Consider the following 26,220-nt stretch of genomic DNA (forward strand, 5'->3'; position numbering starts at 1 on the left):
CTCTGCTCATCCATCTCTGTGAGTATCAGGATACATTTGGTTCATAATACACAGAAAAATCAGAGTTATTACCTGTAATAAATGTGAAAGATTCCTGCAGTGATAACCAGGCAGGACTGAAACACATCCAAGCTGTCACCACGGTAACAGCACCGCCCATCCACAGGTGAGGGGAGGAGCAAAAAGAGGGACTTTGACCATTTTATACTAAAAACACTCAACTAATGTTTCTAATATGAAACAAATAAGCCCACATTAATGTGAGCGTTTATTAAATAATAATAATGATGATTTCCTCCTGATCTCATTTCCACAGCAGAGAAAACTGTGGTGTATATTGAGGTGGAGGGTGTGGTCTGTGGCTCAGGTGTAGAGTGAGGGTGGGGTGCACCACAGCAGCATGCTGGGACTGCTGAGGGTGGAGGAGGGAGTGATGATGACATCAGAGCTGCAGCACAGAGACCAGTGAACACACAGTCTGTTCATCTTTGCATAGATACAATATACAGCACAATATTGAATGACAGACACGCTGTGGGAGCTTCCACAGATACACTGACGTCAGCATCCAGAGTCCTCCTGCTGCTCCCCCCTCAGAGCCCCGTGATCAGCACCAACACATTCAGTTAGATGACAGAGTCCAGCTGCAGCTAGAATCAGCTCCCCTCTGTGAACAACAGCACAGCGTCAGTGTTTCACACTCAGTGAAAGGAGGAAACAGCAGAAGAACACCATGTGTGCTACGTTTCCCAGGACACACTACAAACTGCACAAATACAGAGCAGCACGTGGAAGGACCTGGAGCTGCATTTACAGAGCTGCAGACAGCGTGATGTCCTGTATGGACAGGTGGAAGGAAGCAAGTCCTCAGCTGGAACACTCGTGTTTGTCCACAGACAGGAAACACAGCAGGAAACTTCCTCACAGAAGTGCAGCTCATGGATAACACACTTCCTGTCAGTCAGAATGAGGCTGCAGCCAAACACAGAAAGGTGTTTTTGTCCAGATGAGCCCAGAGAAGAAACACGAGTGTTCACAGACATCAGAAGCTCAGAGAGGTGAAACATGAGGTTGGAGTCCTCGTCAGCATCCAGAAGAGCTGCTGTGAAACCCTGAGTACTCATGACAGACTCTGATGGCACAAACACATCATGATTCAAACAGAAAGACAAACATGGAGCTCCTGATCCTCCTGCATGAGAACAAGCTGACATGAGCGCTGTGTCTGAGAGTGTCTCCCTGTCACAGTGACAATAACACAGCTGCTGCTCACAGTCATTAAACTGACCTGAGGTCAGCTGTGCTCCTTACATATGAACCATGTGACCTCACATCAGTGCTGTGGATGACTGTAGTCATAGAAGAGTAGAGCTGTAGCAGGTGGTGTGAGGAGGAGGTGGTGTATTCTAGTTAACGCAGTACTGAAACACTCCAGCAGAGGGCGCTGTTAAGTCCTTATTGTAACACAGTTACTGTGTGCAGTTAGACTTCATACATAATCTGCACTTATTTCCATCAGACATGCTGTCAGTAAATGATTGGTTTCTATACATTTCTGTTGGATTATGTGTCCACAGGTGTTTGTACTTTGTGCCTTAATAAAATGACGGTAAAAGGCCCCGCCCATATCCTATCCATGTCTTATCATGCAATGACTCTGTGAATGGACTGGAGAGGGGTTGTGGTAGAGTCCTCCGTCAGGAATGAGATGTATGTGTCGACTTTTTATTCTCCCTTAAAAGTATTATGCCATAAATGCTGCACAGGGCAGCTCTGCTAACAGGTTATGGGCCCAGACAGCAGTAAAGAGGAGGTCCTGTAACTGCCAAAGGAAGGGCAGCGTTTCCTGAAACCGCAAGATACCGGCAGGTGTTAAAAGTTTGGCACGATTGAGTGAGTAAGCGATTTTGAGCATCATGAGCAGACGCACGGCAGAGTCGGGTAGTCGATATTCCTGTTTGCAGTTTGATGGAGATGAAAGGAAATATGAGATATGGGAAACAAAGTTCCTTGGTCATCTCAGACTACAAGGTTTGAAAGATGTCATCTTGAAGGCTGAGGGTGATGAAGAAGCCGAAGGTGAAGATGATGACAAAAATGCAGAAGCATATGCAGAGTTGATACACTTTCTAGATGACAAAAGTTTATCGTTAGTTATGAGAGATGCAGTTGATGACGGACGGAAAGCTCTAAGAATTTTGAGAGGTCATTATGCAGGAGTGGGCAAGCCACGGATTATAAGTCTGTACACCGAACTTACTTCTCTCACAAATGAAAGGAATGAAAGTGTGACGGACTATATTATCCGAGCAGAAGCAATTATCACAGCGTTAAAAAATGCGGGTGAGCAATTAACTGATGGACTTCTGATCGCAATGATAATGAAAGGACTACCAGAGACATTTAAACCCCTGATTGTGCACGTTACACAGAGCGAAGCAAAAATCACATTTTCAGAGTTTAAAGTAAAACTCAGAAGTTATGAAGAAACCGAGAGAATGCGTGCGGCTGTAACAGATGACAACGTAATGAGGACAAAAGTGCAATTAGACCAGGATTCTACTTCATGGCGAGCAGACGACCGAAGATCAAAGAATAATGAGATTGTGTGTTTTAAATGTGGACTAAAGGGACACACTGCAAGAACGTGCCGATCCAGAGTATGGTGCAGTTTTTGCCGGAGTAGTACACACAAAGATGCGACCTGTAGAAGGAAGCTAAGACGGGATGAAGCGAGAGGGGTTGTGGAGAAGGAATACGCATTCAGGACGGGCTCCGAACCCCAGAGGGTCCCGGACGGCGGCCGGGAGATGCTGAACAATCAGCTACTGGTGGATACGGGAGCGACGTCACATATCTTTACGAAGCTCGAGAGTTTTTGATGACACATTTTGACCCGAGGCTCATTGTGTAGAGTTGGCTGACGGAAGGCGGAGCAGAGGAGCTGCAAAGCGGCGAGGAGATGCTGAGATAAGTATGATTGACAGTAAAGGACGCAGTCACAAGGTAACATTGAAACAAGCACTCTACATTCCATCATTTCCACAGGACATTTTGTCAGTAAAAGCAGCTACTAGTAACGGAGCCACTGTGGTTTTCAAACACGGGGACAGTTTTCTTAAACATGTTGATGGAACAAAATTCCCTATATGTGAACACGAGAGACTGTTCTTTATAAATACTGTGCAAGAGTTTGAAGAGAAATGTAATGGATGTTTTGATATGCAAACATGGCATGAAATTCTAGGACACTGTAATTATGAGGATGTTCAAAATTTGCAAAATGTCGTCGATGGAATGGACATTAAGGGTAAAATCAACAAAAATATGCAATGTGAAGCCTGTATACAAGGGAAGTTTATCCAAACTAGGAACCGAGAACCCGATGAAAAGGCCAGGACAGCATTAGAGTTGGTACATACGGATTTAGCTGGTCCGATTACGCCAAACTCTAAAGAAGGGTTTAAGTATGTTTTGTCGTTTGTTGATGATTATTCAGGTGCAACATTTGTATATAATCTGAAACACAAAAGTGATACAACTCAGGCAACTGAAAGATTTATTGCAGAGGTGGCATCGTATGGGAAAATCAAGTGCATTCGTTCTGATAATGGAACTGAATTTACAAGTAGACAGTTCAGAGATTTGTTAAGTAGACACGGCATTAGGCAGGAAACTTCGGCGCCATATTCGCCTCATCAAAATGGAACAGCAGAGAGGAACTGGCGTACACTTTTTGACATGGCGAGATGCATGTTAGTTGAGAGCGAATTGCCAAAGTCTTTATGGCCATATGCAGTACAAACCGCGGGAGTGATTCGGAACCGGTGTTTTAATAAACGCACAGGTCAGACAGTGTATAAGATGTTAACTGGAAAAAGACCTGATCTTTCTAGAATGAAGAAATTCGGATCATTGTGCTATGCTTATAAACAAAATAGGGGAAAACTGGATCCAAGATGCGACAAAGGTGTTTTCTTGGGATATGACAAAAACAGTCCAGCATATTTGATCTATTTCCCAAAAACCGGGAAAGTTGAAAAGCACAGATTGATAAAAATACTAAATCCCGTGACAATGGATCAACAAACACAGAGTGATCAGATGTGTGAAGATGAGGTTTATGAATCCAGAAAAGATGGTGGGTCCAAACAGACGAAGGATGAGGATGTTCAGGATGGTAGTGAAAGCAGTCAAACTGAGTCTGAGGTTAAAACTGATGATAAAGTAGATGCTGGAGCTACACGTTATCCATCCAGAATCAGAAAGAGACCTGATTATTTGAGTGATTATATCACGGATGTGATAGAGTGTGAAAATGAACAGATGCAAACCAGTGTTGATTATTGCTACAGATTGTTGTGTGAAATACCCACATCATTTAGCGAAGCTATTGTGTCAAGCAAGTCAAAAGAATGGGAAAGAGCGATGAATGAAGAAATTCAATCCCTTAAGGAGAATGACACATTTACTTTAACCACCTTACCAGAGGGAAAGAAAGCAGTGGGGGGTAAATGGGTTTATGCCGTTAAAAAGAACTCAGACGGATCAGACAGATATAAAGCTCGATTTGTGGCTAAAGGTTTTAGTCAAACGAAAGGAGTTGATTATGAGGAGACTTTTTCACCGACTGCTAATTTATCGAGTGTGAGAGTTTTGATGCAGAAAGTGGTTCAGGATGATATGTTGGTTCACCAGATGGATGTAAAAACCGCCTATTTACATGCACCAATAAATGAAGAAATATATATACAACAACCAGAAGGTTTTGAGATAGAATCAAGTGAGACTAATAAACTGGTGTACAGACTAAAGAAATCACTTTATGGGCTGAAGCAATCGGGTCGTAACTGGAATCAAACCTTACATGACTATTTAAGCAATTGTGGATTTAGACAAAATATTGCTGATCATTGTGTGTATTCAAAAGAAACTGAAAGTGAAAAAGTAATCATCATAGTGTGGGTGGATGATTTACTCATTGCAGCTAACAATGAAAATGTGCTTTCAGGCGTGAAAGAAATGCTCTCTTCTAAATTCCAAATGAAAGATCTGGGGAAGCTTAACCATTTTCTAGGAATAGATTTTCTTCAAGAAAAAGAATGTGTCACAATGTCACAGAAAGTATATATTGAGAACATTTTAAAGAGATTTAACATGCAAAACTGTAAGCCACGGTTAACACCCTGTGAACAGAAATGGACTCATTCTGATAAATTCGAGACATTACCAGATGTGAGGAGATATCGTGAAGCGGTAGGATGTCTTATCTATCTGAGCCATTGTACGCGACCTGATTTAAGCTATGTTGTCAGCAAACTGTCACAACATTTCAATGCGCCAACTGTTGATGATTGGACAGCAGTGAAACATGTTTTGAGGTATTTAAAAGGTAGTCGAGGGAGAGAACTGTGTTTTAGGAAATGTTCAAGTGGAAAACTGGGTCTACAAGCATACAGTGATGCAGATTGGGCATCCGATGTTTCTGATAGATGCAGTATGACAGGTTATTGTGTAAGCCTAAATGAAAATGGTCCTTTGATATCAGGGGTGGCTGTAGCTCAGGTGGCAGAGCAGGTCAGTCACTAATCAGAAGGTCGGTGGTTCGATCCCAGGCTGCACCCTGGCTGCATGCCAAATATCCTTGGGCAAGATACTAACCCCGTGTTTGCCTACTGGTGGTGGTCAGAGGGCCCGGTGGCGCCTGTGTCCGGCAGCCTCGCCTCTGTCAGTGCGCCCCAGGGCAGCTGTGGCTACAATGTAGCTTGCTATCGCCAGTGTGTGAATGTGTGTGTGAATGGGTGAATGACTGAATGTAGTGTAAAGCGCTTTGGGGTCCTATGGACTAGAAAAGCGCTATACAAATGCAGGCCATTTACCATCATGGAAAACCAAAAAGCAGACAACTACAGCATTATCAACTTGTGAAGCCGAATACATGGCATTAGCAGCAACAATTCAGGAATGTATGTATTTGACTTATTTGATTCAAGATCTTGATGAGTTTGAGTATGAAATACCTATGATTTTGGAGGACAATCAGGGAACAATCGCTTTGTCAAAGAATCCAGTGAACAGACAAAGACGTAAACACATTGATGTGAAATATCATTTTATAAGGTCAGCTGTACATGAAAGGAAAGTGCTCATTGATTACTGTCCAACTGAGTCAATGGTAGCAGATATGATGACGAAACCAGTCTCAAAGTCTAAGTTAGACAAATTCTCTGGATTCGTGTTTGGAATATAAGATGTTTTTTTTGGAGGATTGTTTTTCCCCCCAACCTGTGTACAAGTGGGGGTGTTGGATTATGTGTCCACAGGTGTTTGTACTTTGTGCCTTAATAAAATGACGGTAAAAGGCCCCGCCCATATCCTATCCATGTCTTATCATGCAATGACTCTGTGAATGGACTGGAGAGGGGTTGTGGTAGAGTCCTCCGTCAGGAATGAGATGTATGTGTCGACTTTTTATTCTCCCTTAAAAGTATTATGCCATAAATGCTGCACAGGGCAGCTCTGCTAACAATTTCTAAACACAAAACCTCTTCACACTTCTAACATGCACATTTACACAACTAAATGGCAGTATTGATGAAAAGAAACACATTCAACAAATCCATTTAAACCTTAAAACAAACAAAAGGAAGCATCTCTATGGACAAACAAACCCCTCCACTTGGTTTGACCTGCTGATGTCATGTGTGACATCAGCAGGACTTTAAAATGAGGAAATGCCGGGCGGGCGTTTCCCCACACCTGACCCTCATGAAGACTGAAAAGACAAACAAAGTAAGAACAAATGACTTAATCTGTAACATAATAAAATGTAAAGAAACATGTAACTGAGTATTCAGCTTCATTTGCAGAATGTTTGATTTGCCAGCAACTGAATGCTTCCACACACAAACCCGGCATAGTGAGTGAAGCAATGTTACTTAACAAATAGCAAATCATAGCAAATACATAGAAACAGAATAATGTGTTTAATATGCAAAAGAAGAAGTAAACACATATGGGACAAATGGAGACCATTGCAGCTCATCCACCAGTGGGGTAAAAAGAGCAACCAAGAAAGTGGCAGCCTGCACGGCCACAGATGTGCTGGAGGAGCTAGAAGCTCTACCCATGGAGAAACTCCTGGAGAACCTTGCTAAGCCTAACAGGGGACAGGTACTTCTGCCCAACCTGGCAGCCACAAAGTGAACTCATTTAGGTAAAGATAACCACATGCACCTAACCAGCCTGCACCAGCCTGACATTTCTTCCTCCTAAGTAAAAACCAATGGATGGATTGAACTTAGAGTCTCAGCTCAGTTTTCTATTTTGACCACCTACACCCCAAGATACTCTTTTAAAAAGTGTTGTTTTCAGATCCCTTTGAAGTTCATAAAGGGCCTGTTCATTTTCATTCAGATGTTTTATTACATAAATGTTACTGTTTTCTTTTGATTTATGCTCCCACTACACTGCACCTCTACAAACAACAATGCCACGGACTGTCAGCTGCTTTTACATGCTGTGAACATGAGTAGGTTTGATCAGAGTTTCAATTATCAAAGAAAAGACAAACTGAGCAAAAAGAAGGAAAAAAAGACCAACTTCTTCCCAACTGACAAGAAAAATACTCGTCATGTTTTCATAATAAAGGATCAGGCTCCCCATTTATGACAGCTTGGACCAATAATGTATGTTACACTGATGCTACTGTAGAGACAGGGTCAACATCTCTATTTAAATATAATTAATATACAAAACACAATAAAAGTTATACATGAATTATTCATTATTTTGACTATTGATAAAATTCATGTATACTAATCAAAGTTATACATGAGTAACGACATTATTAATAATGATTAATAATAATAATTCTAATGCCAACATGATGACTGTTCATAGCTCCTGCTTTGAAATACTGAACTTAAACATTGACCTGATGAAAGATCACAATTCACAGTGGCCCACTGTCAGAATCATTCTGAATATAAACTCATCGAGTTAATCTGAACCTTTCTCAAATGTGCTGTGAATAAATGCTGCTGCAAGCCACTGTGGGAAAGCTGTGTTATTATCATGGAAACATCTGTGACACATTCACAGAGGACGAGGACACAAAGGGACGACACGCAGAGGCTGTGTTAAAGTCAAAAATCCAAATCTTTAGTCCTAAACAGGCAGTGGTTACAAACAGGAAGACGAGCAGTCCATTAAACAGTCTACAGGGTCAAACATACAGAGAATTCAAACAGCTATTAAAAACAAATAACTGGACACTGAAAAACTTCAGTGATGTGTGAGGCACCAAAGGGAAGCAGCTGAGTATATTCAATGAATTCTCTTCAAATACAAAGACAGAAACTCCTACAGGCAGCATGCAAACTGAGCAGGATACACAAAGATCAGAGATTACAAAATAAATCAGAAAAGGATTTCAAACTTACTGAGAGCAAGGCCTCTGTTACAAATCTGTCTAATAGAAAAACATGCTGTACAGATACAATACGCTCAGTGTTCATGGTCATTTAAAAACTGGTCAAACTGATCAAAATACATTAAAACAAAAACTTTATAATAGGAAACAGTTTTCAACCAACTGATGAAAAGAAAGCTAACCACTTGACGTGAACACTACAGTAGGACAGTTTTGAAAGCTTAAAATGGAACTAGGGGAAGAGTTTGATTCACAGCTGCCTCATCAGATTTTTACAGGAGATTCTATCTGAACTCTGTGGAGCCTGATCTCAAGCTTTTTGAGTCTGACACAGAAACCAGAGGATCTTTCTGTGTCTTCAGATTCACTGTGATCCAGTGATGGGAGTGATTTCAGCCCTGAGTGATCGCGCTGATGTTTGCACAGAGCAGACAATGAGGTGAATGTTTGGGCACATTGGTAACAGTGAAACAGTTTATTAGTAACGTGGGATCGTTTGTGTGCAGAGTATGATCTGAGATTCCTGAAGCTCTTGTCACACTGGTCACAGCTGTAGTTTCCTTCCATGTGTGTACGTTCATGCCTGTTACGATTACCTGACTGTGAGAAGCTTCTCTCACAGTGTCTGCACTTGTGTGGTTTCTCTCCTGTGTGGACTCCTTTGTGTGTTTTAAGCTGACCTGCAGTGGTGAAGGATGACCCACACTGATCACAGAGGTGCTTTTTAACCCCACTGTGAATCAGTTCATGTTGTTTTAAATCACTTGGTGTGGTGAAGCTTCTCCCACATTCTTTGCAGTATTTCCGTTTGTCTCCAGTGTGTCTACGTTGATGTACTTTTAGGGTCTTTTGCCGACTGAAAGTTTTTCCACAGAGGTCACAATGAAAGTCTTTCCCACCACCACAGTGATGACAGGGTTGAGAACTGGATCCATCTGTGTCGCTCTGCTTCTAAACAAAGACACAAAGACAGTGTAAGTCAGTCCTTCAACATTTGTATCCTGAACGTCGCCTGAAATAAAGAGCATCTCTGCAGACGTCCAACTACATTTGACTGTTTCAGTTAACACACTCAGTTTACTGGGCTGCAATAACTACAATACTACCACCATAATACTACAGTAATACTAAAATCATAACTGAAAGGAAAATCTGAATAATCACTCAGAGCTGCTTTTCCATGCAGTAGAATTGCTAACATGCTAACACAGTTTAATGAGCAGAGTTGTTCCAAACAGTCAGGCTAAAATGACAAGATAACAATATAAATACATACCTCACAGTAGCTGCACTTGTAGAGTCTCTTTCTGGTGTGGATCTGTTGGTGTCGTCTCAGGTCATGTGGAGATTTGAAAGTCTTCTCACACAGGTCACATTGATAAGGTCTCTCCTCAGTGTGGGTAAACATGTGTCGTTGTAACTGTGCGTCTGTTGTAAAGTATTTGCCACACTGTTCACAGCAGTACACATCATGTCTGGTGTGAATGCGTAGGTGTGTATTTCGGTTCCCTCTCCGGCTGAAAGTTTTTCCACAGATGTCACAGCTGTATGCCTTAATTCCAGAGTGGGTAACTAGATGACTCTGTAAGTGGCTACTGTGAGTAAAAGCTCTGCCACACTGATCACAGCTGTATGCCTTAATTCCAGAGTGGGTAACTAGATGACTCTGTAAGCTGCTACTGTGAGTAAAAGCTCTGCCACACTGATCACAGCTGTACGCTTTAACTCCACTGTGGATGAGTTGGTGTTGTTTTAGGGAACGCTTGAAGGAAAAAGACTTTCCACACAAGTCACAGCTGAACGGTCTCTCTCCAGTGTGGATGACCTGATGCTGTTTTAGTGAAGCCTTCTCAGTAAAACCCTTCCCACACTCGTCACAGCTGTATGCCTTAATTCCAGAGTGGGTAACTAGATGCTTCTGTAAGCTGCTACTGCGAGTAAAAGCTCTGCCACACTGATCACAGCTGTATGCCTTAATTCCAGAGTGGGTAACTAGATGACTCTGTAAGTGGCTACTGTGAGTAAAAGCTCTGCCACACTGACCACAGCTGTACGCTTTAACTCCACTGTGGATGAGTTGGTGTGTTTTTAGGGAACCCTTGAAGGAAAAAGACTTTCCACACAAGTCACAGCTGAACGGTCTCTCTCCAGTGTGGATGACCTGATGATGTTTTAGTGAAGCCTTCAGAGTAAACTCCATCCCACACTCGTCACAGCTGTATGCCTTAATTCCAGAGTGGGTAACTAGATGACTCTGTAAGTTGCTACTGTGAGTAAAAGCTCTGCCACACTGATCACAGCTGTACGCTTTAACTCCACTGTGGATGAGTTGGTGTGTTTTTAGGGAACCCTTGAAGGAAAAAGACTTTCCACACAAGTCACAGCTGAACGGTCTCTCTCCAGTGTGGATGACCTGATGCTGTTTTAGTGAAGCCCTCACGGTAAAACCCTTCCCACACTCATCACAGGTGTGTTTTTTCTCTCCCTTTCTTCTGTGAGGTTTGTCGGCCTCCTGAGAGCGCTGACTTCTGGCTCCATGTTGGTCCTGCAGTGACAGAGATACAAACAGAGGCAGTGAGTGAAATGCAGTCGTGGAACAAACTCAACCTTCAAACTCCATTAACACTAGTTTTAAACCTGAAGGTGGAGCGTGGCACCAAACACCTTAAAGGTCTCTTATCCCCACCTGCTGGTAGTTCTAACACATTACATCCAACCTGCTGTTAAAGATAATTCATGACTGTTCAAACACTAAAATCATGCACACACACACACACACACACACACACACACACACACACACACACACACTTTTATAATTTAGATTATTTTGTTGTTTCCTATTACATATTTCTATAATTTGTATAGATTTATACAGAATTATTCAGTGATAATAAATCCTATGTTTGTTTATTCTAAAGGAACCCCGTTAGCTTCCACAACAGATGTTGCTCGTCTTCCGTCAAATACTCACATAAAATATTACACAATAAAGTGGATTCAAGATATCCACATAATTTCACTCTTACATCCACAGTGAGGTTTCACAATTGTTCAAATATAAGCAATCAATAATAATAATAATAATATCAATAACATTGAGGCACATTACACAAATTTCAAAAACAAATCATGTCTTACAATATTTACAACAACTAAAAGCTCTGTAAATCGGCTTTTAAGTGTTCATTGAAGTTTTGAATAATTCTCTAATTTTTTAAGGCAACTTATTCCACTTAAAAGTTGCTCTAAATGTAACAGTTTTACAAAACGTTACTTTTAACTCGAGCATTTACTAAATTGCAGCTTGTTGAAAACTGTGTAATATGATGATGTATTTCATCTGGATACTGCAGCTGAGCAGAATAAATGTGGTGTGTTTAACAGAATTGCTTTCTTTAGAACTACAAGTAAGCCATAGAATATTTTAGCCTGTACAGGAAGCCAAGAAAGGTTATTATGCATTTTATCAATATTAGTATAGTATGAACATCTTCACACATCTGGACGCCTTATTCTGGACTAACTGAAGTCTGTTAAGATCTGTCTTATTAGCTGCTGACCAAATGATTGAACAATACTCCAGATGAGACATTACTAGTGCATTAATGACATCTTTCATAATGAAGAAGTGATACACAAAGAGCATTTCATAGCCATAGCTATGCCTTGTCGGCAGAGTTATGTGACATTAGTGATGTTTGTACTTTCAGCGTTAACTTGGTTTTAAAGCCTTTAAAATATACGCCGTTCAATAGTCGACCTTAATCTGACAGAGAATGTGATGATTTTGTGGATAATTAAAGTCAGTCATATATCCACAAACACAACAAGCTGAAAGTCAGTGATGCTGCTCGGTTTGCAGTCCTGAACATCACGGCACAAGCAGGATCCACTGCACTGTTAATGTGAGCTGTGTTATATTGCTGCCTCTGTTCGGTGGTGTCGAGCCAAACGCACTTTAACGTGTGTTTGAACGAGCTGACGGTTCACTCGTTAAGCTGAAAGAAAGATGCTTTAATCACAGCAGTCACACATGTGTCCACTGCACCATCTGGAACTCTTCTTGTTTACACTCGTAATAACACAAACACTAAATCCTGCTTCTCTGCTGCTGTTGTGTAGCAGTGTGTACACCTGAGACTGTCACCTGTCTGTCTGTCCTGCACTCTCTCTCTGTTTCTTTCTCTCTGATTGTGGAATAAAAGTATGAACATGTGTTTATAAGTTACACTTGTGTTTGAATCCTGCAGCTTATCACACATTTGATTTCCATGTGTGACGACTGCAAGTGTCCAGAGTGAGGACAGACTGAGGGAGCCACTGCTGCACATCATCTGTGAGGCTTTGCAGCCCTGATGATCCACCAGGACAAACTCAGCAGTGTGTGAGGAAGAGGAGGAGGAAGAGCCAGCAGCAGCTGACAGATGGAGAGAATAGACAGACTGTTCCCTGTTTGTGAAGGACTGCTAGGAAAGTTTAACATAACTGTCTGTGCTGAATCAGTCTTATTAGGTAATGTTCAAATAATGTGATCATCCCAGTGTTTCCAGTGTGGGAGAAAGTACTCAGAGTACTCAGGGCCTTCAAGTTACACACTATGAAAGGCAGCAACAAGTTTAATGTTCAGAAACCTAAAGTCTGTATCAGCAGCAGGATGGAGCTAAAAATAAATGTTGGTTTCAGTTCTATGAAGCTTTGAGTATTTTGGATCAGTAGCTGCTGTGTTTGTTGCATCATATTGCTGTAACTGTTTATATGCTTTATATATTCTGAGCTAAGTTGATCTATAGTGTTACATCATATTCTATAAGGATGTTATGTGTTTGTAGACCTTCTGCCCAGTTTGACCCATTTAGCAGAAGTCAGCCTGTTTAAGGTTCTGATATCTATTCTGTGTGACTTACAGCAGTTATGACATGGTCTGATTTTCTCACCCAATAAAGGAATATTTCATCTATCAGTCTACTCTTCATTCTATCAGACACAGTTATCACAGCTCCTACATTTGCTTTTTACACATATATGTAAGCATTGAGCCACATTTAGTACCAACATATTAAATGAACAATATTTGTCTCTTATATATGATACATCTGTATACACACTGTCACAGATACTTGTCTGTGAGTGAAGTGATTAATATAATAACTATAATATTGGCCATATTATATTTACATTACCACAGTGAGATGACTTTAGTCTCATGAACAACATCAGCTAATTGTTATTTACAGCTAATCTTAAACGACTGTTCAGCACAGAAATGAAGCCCAACAATCATGTTTCACAGTCCTGTGGTCTCAGCCTCAGATACTCATCAAATCACACAGAGCTCATGTAGAAACAAATGAACTAAATATGTTCTCCTTCATTTCTGTCAAACAAAGCTGTATGAAACGTTTCCAGCTGTTAGTATCATGGTTGCTAGGCAACCTGGGCAGCGCGACGGAGGCTAGACGTCCCATTTCACGAGCCTACGAGCCTCGCACTTCGGCCTTAGCGGTCTTTGAGTACGCGGCCCTTGAGGACTTTGAAGCTGCAGAACCTGAATCGGGATACAGCCATGATGATCTCCAGCCTCGTGCTCGCCAACATTCTCACCTGAGTTAAGAAGACGATCACTGAAATGGTCTCAGCAGGTCCTTTGATGACAGCAATGAAATGCAGTGGTAAGGCTTTTTGGGGATTAAGTTCGTTTTCATGGCAAAGAAGGACGATGCAGTTCATCTGATCACTCCTCATAACATTCTGGAGTGCAGGCAAAATGCTATTATAAAAACTTAAGCAGCAACTTCTCCAGGTTCCAATATTTATGCAATTCTCAAACCTTTTGGCCACGACTGTATAACCTCTTCTGAAGTTTAGTGGATATTATACATGGTTATGCTCAGGATGTGTCGGCCAGTTTCCACTGGAAACGCCTTTTGGTTAAACTGTCAGCGAGGAATTTGCATTTGCACTGTTACATTTTTATAGAACTTTAATGCACATAAACAACAGCTGCTTGTTTCAGTGAAAATACATTGATGGGTTTTTAATAAAGTTGTGCAGCTGTAAAGTACTTTGTCTGGTGTCAATTCTATCGTCAGCTACATCGTTATGGCAAATGTTCAAATGTATATGGTGATAAATATCTTTGGTCATATGGTCCTGCTCTGTCTGTCACCTTCTGTGTTGAGCTCATTGTTTCCTCTGTAGTGGCTGAGCTGAGTCCAAGTAGCTGAAAATGTTCCTCTGCTGCTCCGTCAGACTCTCCTCCTCCTGCTGATCAGCTGGGACACAAAACAGATCTTTGTTAGGCTCCACACTGCACTGAAGAGTCAAAGTGTCTCATATGTTCATCTGACAAGTAAAAGAACACATTTTTGTTTCCCGAGGTGGGCAACTTGTTGGAAACAAACACATCACGCCACTCTTGTGTTAATCTATGCACGGTCTGAAGCATGTGTGTGGGAATGTATGTGAATGTTTATTAGTATTTTAAGTATTCTATCTATTTTATTTATTGAATTTTATTGTTTTATTTATATTTTGATATTGCTAGGGATGATGCAATGATCGGGGACCATTCTTAATTTCGTTGTTCTCATGACAATGACAATAAAGTTTCTGATTCTGATTCTGAAAAGGTTTGAGCACTGATACCTGCCATTGCTGGCATTGAAAGATGCAACGCCAGCAATGTGGATTGTCAAGACTCAAACCAATCATCAAGCAAAGACAACAGGGATCATTTGTTTCTGTTTATTTAGCATTCACAGCATTTGTAGTTGCCTTCTGTGCAGGGGAAGTCCACGCACACTGTGTGGTACCGCCATCCGCAGAAGGTGCATTCAACCTCTGTAAGAGAAACGAGATTGTCTGAGACTGAAATGATATTAACTAAAGAAGTGGTGATTTGTAAAACTTCAAGTGTATGATAAGGTGAAAACAAATACACAACTGCATGTCATGTAGTTGAAGGTTTTTTTTCCTTTGGAAGACCAGAAAACACTGAAAGTTACAAATTAGTCCTTTATTTATCCAGGTAAAAAAAAATCTCATTGAGATTAAAAATCTCATTTCCAAGAGAGACCTGGCGTCATGGCAACACAAGTCACATACCACACAGGTATATAACATTTAAAACAAACACAATATCCCAACATGTGTAACAAATGTATTGTGCTTGAAACAAATTCAGAATAGGTGATAAAGCAGCTGCACATGTGTGTCACGAGTAAATCTGGCTGTATAACAAACAGAAACAAGTGATCCTGCTGTCTTTGCTCAACGGTTGGTTTGAGTCTTGACAATCCACATTGCTGCCATCTTTCAATATGTTTGAATGCACCAGTGTAAGTGCAGCCACTCAGACTCAATGTGTTCATAGAAACAGGTGCAGATGTGTCACGAGTTCATCCAGCAGTAGCTATGGCACTTGGCCACAGGGGGCAGCAGTGGACTGACCTGCATTCGAGACTGCTCCAGCTGCTCTGTGACAGTCAGTAGATCTGCTACAAATTGCAGATCATATGCAAGTTTTGGAAATGACATTATAAATATTCTTAACTTAGCCACAGCAGCATTGTTGATGTATTACCTATATACTACAAATTATTCCACCTGCTGAAAAGTGGATCTAATGTGGGCGGACTCACACTTAGCAAATAAACCTGTGATGTGAGAATGTAATCAAACTGTTGATCAGAGGCAAAGTAATTTAAAGTTTATGATGCTATCGTCTAATGTTAGCTGACATGATGTTAGCTTGTAAACTTATGTTGTTGTCTGGGTCTCATGTCTGATCTGATGATAATAACTGTGACAACACAGAGATTAAATAAAGGACGTTGGTGGGACTTCTTATGTTAGAACTATAACTTCAGTTAAGGAGTGAGACGTAAGGTGACAAGGAGAATGAAGAGAATGAGAAAGAAGTAACTGGGAAGAGAAAATGAAAACAAAAATTTGAAATGATCAAATTTGTGTTAACAGATGATGGTGATTTTAAAAATTCAAGTAATTTAAAGGTTTTATCCTATTTGTTGTTGTTTTTTTCATATTCTTCTATTTGCAAGAGGTTATTAATAAAACAGGTTCTCTTTCTGGTTTCTCTTTTTGGACGCACTCTCTACAGCTTATCACATCCAAAATGGGGGATGTCAAGTACAAAACCTCGACAGAAACAATCAGCAAGAATTTTAGCATCAGTCCAAAATAAAACTGTCCAACTACAGAGTTTTAAAATCCAACTAAACTATGAACAGAGATCTTTTACAAATAGGCTATTGATGAGATGACAGTGGTAACAAAAACGTACACATCCGCGCACACAGACAAAATGGCGGGAGAGCGTTTAACGGTCGACCTCATGAGTCCGTTACCGTGAACTATGGAGCGGCAGATTTGTGCTGGAACTGAGCTACACACAGCTGATGTTAGCCAGGAAACATTACACACTGCTAACGTTACCTTCACACGGAGCTCCACACGGAGACGATCAGCGTCAGGCACAAACACCAAGTTCAGAAAAGAGGAACTTTGAGCAGGAAGGAAAGAGTCAGAGCGGCGTTTGAGGACACGTTTACAACCACGAACATCAGAATCTGTCTGTGCTGCATTCAAGTGCAAGTTGGAAACTCACTAATCTCTGTCATGTTGTCCAAAGATGATTTATTTCTGCTGGTTTTCTTGTTTGAAACACAAACATGTGTCAGCACTTTGTTGTTCTTCACCCTGCAGCATTTGAATATTTCAGGAGTAAACTGATCATAAATTCATGAAGTCATGACTGAAAGTGCAGACTGAGAGTGGATCACATGATGTTTGAGGTGTGTCATGTGACATGTTCAGTATTGTCACACATGTCTAGATTGTCCCTGATATCATAACTGCTCAAACACTGATGATTATATTTGAAGAATTATTCCTGATGGCAGCAAAGTTTGAATGGAGCTCTCTGTCTGTGCTGATTTGTCGCCCTCTGGAGGTCAAAGCACAAACTGCATGATGTCACTGTAACCACCACAGAGACAGGAAGTGTTTTTAAATGATGAAATATGTCAGTGATGCTGATAGTGTGTTCATCACAGACGTTCAGGCTTCGTGTTGACATGAATCAAAGTTAATGTCATTATGGACCAAGGACAGTACTCTGGGTCTCCTGCAGAACAACTCGAGCTGTGATACCTGAATGAAGAGCCTCTGCTGCTTTAAAGAAGGAGGCTCGAGGCAGAGGTGAGGTGCAGACCAACCAGCTTTTATTCAGCAACTTTAACAGAAGGATCAGAAAAATAAAACTATACAGCACAGTGATGCTGACTGAAGCCACAGCATTAAACTAAACAAGCATCTGATCATCTTTAACAACATCTAATAAATAATGACAACTATTTACTCCTGTATTTCCTACAATAAAGCCTGTTCAGATATTTGTTGCTGATGGAAATGTAAAAGGCTCCCAGGAACCAAAGGACAAAAACAGAAGCAACAGTCACAACTGCAAAGGATCCCCTAACACATAAACTGGTTCGAAGATATTTTCTAGCTCTGCAGAGGAGCTTGATTGCACGGACAGTAAAAAGTGGATTCAATAACAGCAGCGAGCGCTGAGTGATATAACGGTGCTGCGAGCAGCAGTGCAAAGGCTCACACAGAGACAGCAGCTACACTGTGTGTGGATGTGATCCACAGTCACAGCTGTGGGTTTCAGTCAGTGTGTCTCTAACTTCATGGTCACATTTCAAAGCTTATTGGAGCCAGAAGATGTTCAAGTAAAAGATTTATTGCTGTACTCGTCTACCAGGATAACAGGAGGTTCATAAAGCTGTGTAATACTTCAGCTTTCCATCATGGAGTAGTAGTTGTGTCCCTTTGTGTTTATTAGTGTGTTCACACGTCTACTTTAACTTCACTCTGTAATGAAAGGATTCAAATCACTGATAAATACATACATGCTGACTCTGAGTCTCAGTGAAGGAGGAAAGGATGGATGAAGGCAGCCTAGTGTGGGTCATGTGTGTCCAGCAGTCATCCAGGGCCTGGATCCATCTGTAACAGGAAGACAAAGTCCAGCCTGTAATCATCCTGTCAGGCACAGCGTTTCCATCCAGCATCCTGACGACGCTAACAACCCGTCAAACGTCTCCTCTGGTCCACAGAAGTCACACTTCCTGTGTCATGTTTACCTTTTTAAGTGTGCTATTCAAGCCTGTGTGACCAACTCTGACTCTCCAGATTCCATCCTGGTCTCTGCTGCAGCTTCTTCTACACGACTGTTTTCTGTATAATAATATCTGCCTTTCCCGTCTCTGTCCCAGTGTGCCTGCCACTCGTCCTTCATCTTTACCTTCATTATACTCTTCACCTCACTTTCACTGTATTTTATAGTCAAACCTGCACGACTTCTTCTTGCTGCACCTTTTTAAACTTATCGTCCTGTTCATTGCATCAACACCGATATTCACAGGGAGCCATAAGAAATCCACTTCTATCCCTCTGTGTTTGATTCTATACAGTAAATGAAGTATATCAAAAACAATATGTTGCCTAGAGTCTGAAGACATATCACCTGTGCTCACTAGCACGCTGCTAGAGTCCCAGCAAACCACATACCTCCATATTAGTGCGTCCTCCACCCAGTTCAAGCCAGTAACATCACTACCAGCTCCCAGTATAAACTGCCACATCATCTGTAATTCTTTTACTCATCACCAAACTTATTTGTGGGAGAACAAATGCAGCAGCCGTTCTTTTATCTGACAGTGTTGACGCATCAGTAAATATCCTCACATGACCTGAGGACTTTCCCACTATATGAACCTGCTTTTAGTCGCCCCTCCTCCCTCGCCACAAGCTTCCTTTACAACATAACTTATAAAAAACAACTTTATTGACAATCAGCAATAACAATTACAGACAGTCTAGAAGAAGAATCACATGATCAAGGAGCAGAAGTTTATGGTTTTAATAGCTTTTACATTTTGGGAAAGTTTTAAAAACATTGTTTGGTTTTCTTTCTAAAGCGTTGAAAGGACGGCTTTGCATCAGAAAAGTAAGATCAGCAAATGAATCCATTAAAGTTCTTTTGCCTTGTTTGCAAAAGAAGCCAAACAACATTTGTGTTACAAAGAGAGACTTCAGAACAGATCAAAGATCACAAACATCAGGCACTGATGGAAACAGCCAAACACAGAAACAGAGGCACCAGCAGGTGAAGGAGGCCTGTTGTAGAAATGACTCTGAGTGCTCAGGTAGAAACGCATGAAGAACCAGTGCGTCTAATATTTGGAAACCAGTCTGTGTTTGAGCGTCCTGGATGAAACACAGATCATGTTGCAGAGCGAGGACGTCGTCTTTCCTCCCGAGTGTGTAACTACAGGACGTGTGCAGCAGGTTTAATCGTCCTCCTGACAGTTACTGATGAACGAGTCCTTCAGGGAGGCTCCAGGATCACTGTGGCTTTTACCAGCTGCTGCTAAACTGAGAGGTGTTGCTGCTTCATGTGTGAAGATGTTTGCATGGCTTTAACAGTGCAGACGTTCCTCATGTGCACCCATTTCATATGTTTTATTGTGATGTTTAGTAACATCTGCTTTCCTCCTTCAGGCAGACGATAAAGTGAGCTCAGCCTTAAACATGTGGAGAGAACGTTTGACCGACAGTCCTGGGACGACTGCAGAACAATGGTTTGTTTTTAATGATAAAGTTTCATAATGGAAATAAATGCTGAGCCTGTTTCATGATGTTGGCCCTGCAGCATCAGGCAGGATTAATACTGTAACAAACGTGTGTCACAGTTATAATGACTTTAAATGAAGACTTGGGTTGGATGGAGATGTCAGCTGGATTTGTGCTGACTGTCACTTTAAATGTTTTCAGTTCTGTTCAGCTTCTAAATCTACTTTTGTATAATGTTTGCTGAGTTTTGCACTTCATGACGCTTTTAAGAAGAGCCAATAAATCCTGACTTTACACCAAAATAAAGGTTTAATGTGTTTAGTGTGACAGTGGAGGAGAGCGCACATAATAAGAGTCATTAACAGAATGGTGACAATTATAATCTGTCTCATTTTAGGAGCAGCTCACAGGCACAACAGACTACAGAGCAATCAAAGCACCAGTTAAACGTCCATGTGACCGGCTTACAGCCAATGAACAATCAGTCCCCACTGTCCCCACCAACATCACTGTACTGGAAAGACTGTGCTGCCATGGTCAGAGATGAACTGGTACTAAAATGTAAGGCAGCTGAAGTGTGTGGCCTTAGCAGCACAAATGCATCACGGCTGCAACGCTGCAGTGTGTTTAAACATTTGAACATTTCTGTGGCTTCAAACCAGCAGCTGCTCTGTACTCAGTCGTGTTTGTGTGTCTGTCAAAGTGATTGTTGTCTTTAAAAAGCCTTTTGTGTTGAGTTTTGTGAGCAGTGCCGAGCTTCTCTGTAGTCTAAGCTGAGTCGATATATTTGATTCCATGTTTGGTGTGATTTTCAAAGTCAGCAGCAGCAAACCCATACGGTAAAAAAATACATTTTTCCTGGCCAAAATATATTTCAAATATATGGTAAATATATTTTGTATTTGTGATGCTCCAAAAAAATATATTTTTGAAATTGAAAATATATTTCTTTCAAACCAAAATACATTTCAAAACATATTTTAGGGTGAAGAAAATACATTTCCAACCTTACAGTAGAATGTATATCAAAGTATCCTTTATTTAAAATATATTTAGTGCAATAATGATGATAATGATAACAATACTAAAAGTAACATGTTTTATGCACATCTGCAAAAAACTGTTGGATTCAAACAAAACAGAGTCAAAGGTCTATCACGAATTAGGTTGTTTATTTATTTGCTTACAGTATTTCACATTACACAATATCTCACTATAATGTAGCGTTCATTGACTTTGAAATTATCTGTCAGTGATACAGTAAACAAGATACAACAACTGCTATGTACACTTTAGTTTTTGACAATATATACAATTTAGTACTTAAAGGAACACACTCCACTGTTTTGGAAATAGGCTCATTCTCCATCTCCCTCAGAGTTAAAAATGCAGCGTCTTCTTTCTAGATCCGTACGTTAATAGGGCTCTGGAGCGTGATCTTACGGGATGGGGCGTAGCCAGGATTTTTGGTCAAGGCGCCATATTAGCAGGCCAAACAAATGCTTGCTGTGTGGTCGGTTGTAATGTTAGATTGCACTACCGACAAAGGAATAAGCTTGAAAACAGGCTCTCTTTTCATTGTTTCCTCACCTGGAAACATCATGAGGGAGCTTATGTGTTGGATGTTACCAAAAGAAGGCGTCTAGCCTGGATAGCAGCTGCGAGACGAGCTGATATTCAGTTCTCTACCAGCCACAGATATCTGTTGGTGTGCTCCAGTATTTTCATTCAGGTAAGTTCTAAATAAGTTCATATTATTATTTATAGCCTGTTAATTTTATTTTCAATGCGCTCTGAGATCATAGCACAAACTTAGAACAAACATGCAGAACTACCTTCTATTTATAGAGTTGCTAATTATTTGGCATTATTGCAACAAACCAGCCTATGAAATGAATGAAACAAATCCTGACTGGGTTCCAACACTACACATGGGGCACTACGAAATCCCTGCTTCAAACTACATGCTACATACCACCATGCCAATCAGATTACTTCTTCCATGTGAGGGTTAAAAGGTGACCTTCCTGGATAAGATGGCAAAGGTTTGCTGCGTTTTGGTGAACATGTGCCCCAGTGTGGTAGTAAAACCAGGGAAAAATGCTCTTGTTAAATACTTTTAAGTCTTGTGCTGTTTATGTAGTGATAAGTTTTCAAAAGAGACAGTAAATTACAGAATGCTAGTAGTGGGTGATATTATACAAATGCTGTCATGATTTTATGTGAACATTTTGTCATTTGTAAACTATACATAACATTTTTTCTACATTGTAACTGATGTGATGTTCTACAAAGTGCTTTTAATTAAAAATAGGCAAACATTTCTTTGTTTCTTTATTCAACTTTTGAACAGTGGTATTTAGTAAGTACATATTCAGTAAATGCAAAGTATTTACATGGCCCCCTAAATTAAAACACTATGGGTTATTCAGAACAGAACTATGCTTGGAAAAATATTGTCCCATCAGTTGATCCAACTCCTCCACAGTAGCAGGTGGAACTTTTCTTTTTTGAGGATGGCTTCTTTTACCTGTCACTACAGATGGTCTGTCTATGTTTTGATCAAGAACCTTTTTTTTGGGCAGCTGAAGAGGAGAAGTCTATCTTATGGCCAACCTCTGGCTGTATCTTGGTCATATTACCCAGCAAAACCCAGTATGCAGGTTCATCTGTAACAGTCCTTGTGCCACAGATCCTCACTGTTGCTTCTACATTAAACAGAAGAGCAGTGACATGGCTGCAAGTCTCCACGACTCTAGCCATACAGCTGCAGTGGGCGGCTTCAACCTTCCCTGTGATGCTCACAATGACCTGTGGCTGCAATGCTGCAATTCAGTCTTTAAGAGTGCAGGACCTGAAACACACACAGACAAAGTTCATTTAAAGACAAGAACTTTAATAAGCCAAGGCCGACACAAATGTGTTTTATTTACTTTCAAATCCATTTATCATAAATGTAACAAATAAAGTGTTTTTATGTATCCATCTATAGAACGCTGCATGTTATATTCTAAATCTGCATGTTTCTTTTTAGAAACCTATCAGCAAAAAATGAACCTAAAGTATGTAATGCAAGGATGTAATCACTTTCAAGAGGGAGAAAACATAAAGTTCAACTTTAAGTGACAATTATGGACACCTAATATGACAAGGAGATTCTGCAGGTCATTAATCAATGTATAAAACTAAAACAGAATGTATTTTTAGTGACACAGGACACAAACAAGGAAGCAAGATGTGTAATTAGGATTATTTATAATAAATATGAATTAATTAGGGCAATTTCTTTAACCATAAAGAATAACTAAATCCTTCAGGACAATGTCACATCAATGCACTGAACTCACTATGTTATCCCTCTAACAGAGCCTCTACATGTTCTCACTGTAATTTCCCCCTCACGAATGAATTTTTGCTAGCACTAATTTGAATGCTGGGGGGAATCAAACGCATTTTACTCGCAGTACTCAAGCTGACTTACCTTTGCTTGAATGACGGCGTACTCACAACGTGGAGGCTTAAAAATAGCCAAATCTTGTACCCAGTCCTTGGTGAATTGGATGTGCGCCTCCAGAGATTTATAATTGCGAAATTGGTGCGCCGTGTATGCTCTGACTCCACAGACAAGGTATGAGAGTAGATCATGCTAAGTCAATAGCGGTTTGGTCTTCAGGGTTTCTACTCCACGGCTATATTTCATACGGGTCCACATTTCAACAATCAAGTACCGTCTCTTTGCATCTGGACAGAATCTGTCTCTATACCGTCATTTTCTTTTGAGCTACGTTTCAGAATGGTTCGTAGCAAACTTGTTTTGATTCGTGACCTGCCAAGATGGTGCTGCGCTCCCACAATGCATTGCGACATTACGTCAACTCCAAAGCCCTTTGCGTGCAGGAGTGTATGCGCATGCGCATTGCCACGGTGGTTTAAAAAATAAAGATATAATGAAAAGTAATTAATAAAAATTAAATATTTAAACATTCCCACAAATGTGCAATGAACGTGCAAAAACTCTCTTTAGTAGTTGTTGCTGTTTCTTTCTTTCTTTCTTTCTTCTTTTTTTTTTTTTTTGAAAAATAACGACGTCTCTGAGGCGCGAAATTTGACAGCGAGAGGAACGGCCGGATACAGGAGACGGGAAGAAACAAGCCGATTATGTTCGCGTTAATTAAGTGGTTGGAAGATGTAAAATTCTCAATTCTGCCAACTGAACATATACGAGATTTTAATGAGGATGAATAATTAGCCGGCATGGAGGAAACGGACCTTTATTTCGTGGAGTGGCGACAAGAAGCCAAGGCGGGTGACCAGTCTAAGAAGCCTCCATCATCAAGCTAGCAGGTGCCTTTTCCCATATAATATTACTTTATTCTCGCTTATTTGGAACGGAAGCGTAGAGCTGCCACCCAGGCAAAAGAGAAATATAAGTATATCACGTAATAACATGAAAAGTTTATCGTTCTAACAATATACTATCATGTTTGAACAACATGTTTGAACAACATTGTACGAAAAATGTACAAAATTATCACGTCCGTACAATATTGTGCGAACGTGACAATTATGTATATTATAATAACGTGATATTATATTATACAAACATGAAAAGCATAATGTTAGAACAATAAACATTTCACGTCATAACGTGATACAGCTCTATTTTTCTTTTGCCTGGGTGGCAGCTCCATGCTTCCATAATTTGGTAATCAAAATATGTAACTTAATTAATTATATTGTGACGTACTTTTGCCTTTTCTTATTATTCTGCCTTCTCAATAACTATCAAAGCCTATTCACATTTAATTTGGCTTTCACAGAAATCCTACCTCTCCTTCTGGCTACAGAGTACTTACCAAGGTTAGAAACAAAGAACAGTTATGCTTTATTAATGTTCGCTAATTACAATGTTCCACATTTCCTTGCTTTTTAAGTCATTTTTAGGCTTTTTAGAGTTTTTGTTTTTTATTTTTTTTAGCAGTAATGTTTCTGCCTATTTATTTCAGCCCATGAAATCGAATGCAGATCTTCCTAATGTGAGATTTACATAAATGTAAGTAATTTTGTTTGTCATTGTCATTAATGTTGTTGCTGTTGTTGTTTTTGTGCAGTTTGCAATCATATAAACCTAGCAAGCATCAGTCAGCACAGTGACTAACCTAAACAGATTCTTGCTTTATTCACATATATTATATGTAATTATATATACCTGCACATTGTACCTAGGGTTGCAGCCACTTGGCCCCACCCCATTGTTGTGACAGCCCTGATTGTACTTATACACTGCATCTGAACAGGGAACAGTCTGCCACATTAATGTATTTTTAAGTGACTTGTTTGTAATACATGAATTTGTTTTTTACAGATGTCAAAGTCTCAACCTCATGCTGCCCTCCCCCATCCTCCTAAAGTAAGTATTTGTTGTTGTAGTTTTTTATGCGGTGTCTGTGTCACATGCTAATCATAATTATTGAAATAACTGTTTTCTAACAGATTTTCCAAAACACTAGTTATGTTTGTTGTCATTCAGACCAATACTACTGCTTAGACATTGTTTAGTGGTCATGCATGTTTGACAAGCTCGTTATGATACCAAAACAGTAGGCCTATCACAATAATCGATATATCGACTTAACACACAATACATGTACATGACCTCAATAATTGTTGATGATGTAATTTATGTGCCATTATATTTACAAAAATAAAATATAATGATAACAAAACAATAACATTAAATAACATTGTTTTCTATTTGTTAGAAAATTTACTATTTATTCAAGTTTTTAAGGTATCTAATATTTTGATTCCTAATTTCAATGATCTAAATACTTTAAGAATTAGATGTTGGTTTGTCAATTGAAAGTGTGTAGATCTTGCATTATTATGGTGTTATATTATGATTATACATTCAAAGACATAAAATGGTCTTAAAATGACAATGACATAACTTGTCGCAATTGTTTATGGGGCAATATACCGACCAGCAAAAAGTCGTTATCGTAACAGGCCTTCAAAACAGACGGTTTTATGATTGATAAATTCAAAAAATAAATACATTTAATTTCTCTGAGATTCTCTAATATTCAGTTACAGTTCACAACACAGCTACCCGTACATGC

At 40.1% G+C, this 26,220-nt stretch overlaps 2 protein-coding genes across 3 annotated transcripts in view; one reads left to right on the forward strand and one right to left on the reverse strand.

Annotated features, from left to right (window-relative positions):
- The window catches only part of LOC113011576 (protein NLRC3-like), a 471,371-nt gene that overhangs the window by 316,729 nt on the left and 128,422 nt on the right, over positions 1 to 26,220 (forward strand). The gene's annotated exons all lie outside the window — the stretch shown is intronic.
- Positions 8,142 to 17,423, reverse strand: LOC145424210 (uncharacterized). Of its 2 annotated transcripts, none has more exons than XM_080297320.1 (4): positions 16,892 to 17,423; positions 14,604 to 14,709; positions 9,711 to 10,979; positions 8,142 to 9,385 (listed from the first exon to the last, which is right to left on the reverse strand). In XM_080297320.1, exons 2-4 carry the CDS (start codon positions 14,619 to 14,621, stop codon positions 8,699 to 8,701), a joined length of 1,974 nt encoding a protein of 657 aa, XP_080153446.1. In that variant the 5' UTR covers positions 14,622 to 14,709; positions 16,892 to 17,423; the 3' UTR covers positions 8,142 to 8,698. The 2 variants fall into 2 exon arrangements, with proteins under 2 accessions (XP_080153446.1, XP_080153444.1); XM_080297318.1 differs by having other exon boundaries at positions 14,604 to 15,277.

This window comes from Astatotilapia calliptera, chromosome 3 (assembly GCF_964374335.1).
Source record: "Astatotilapia calliptera chromosome 3, fAstCal68.1, whole genome shotgun sequence".
Taxonomy (NCBI): domain Eukaryota; kingdom Metazoa; phylum Chordata; class Actinopteri; order Cichliformes; family Cichlidae; genus Astatotilapia; species Astatotilapia calliptera.

Coding starts and splice junctions, on each gene's coding strand:
- LOC145424210 (XM_080297320.1), bottom strand. Junction 9,386..9,710: donor ACAAGTGCAGCTACTGTGAG/GTATGTATTTAT, acceptor GTCTTTGTTTAG/AAGCAGAGCGACACAGATGG.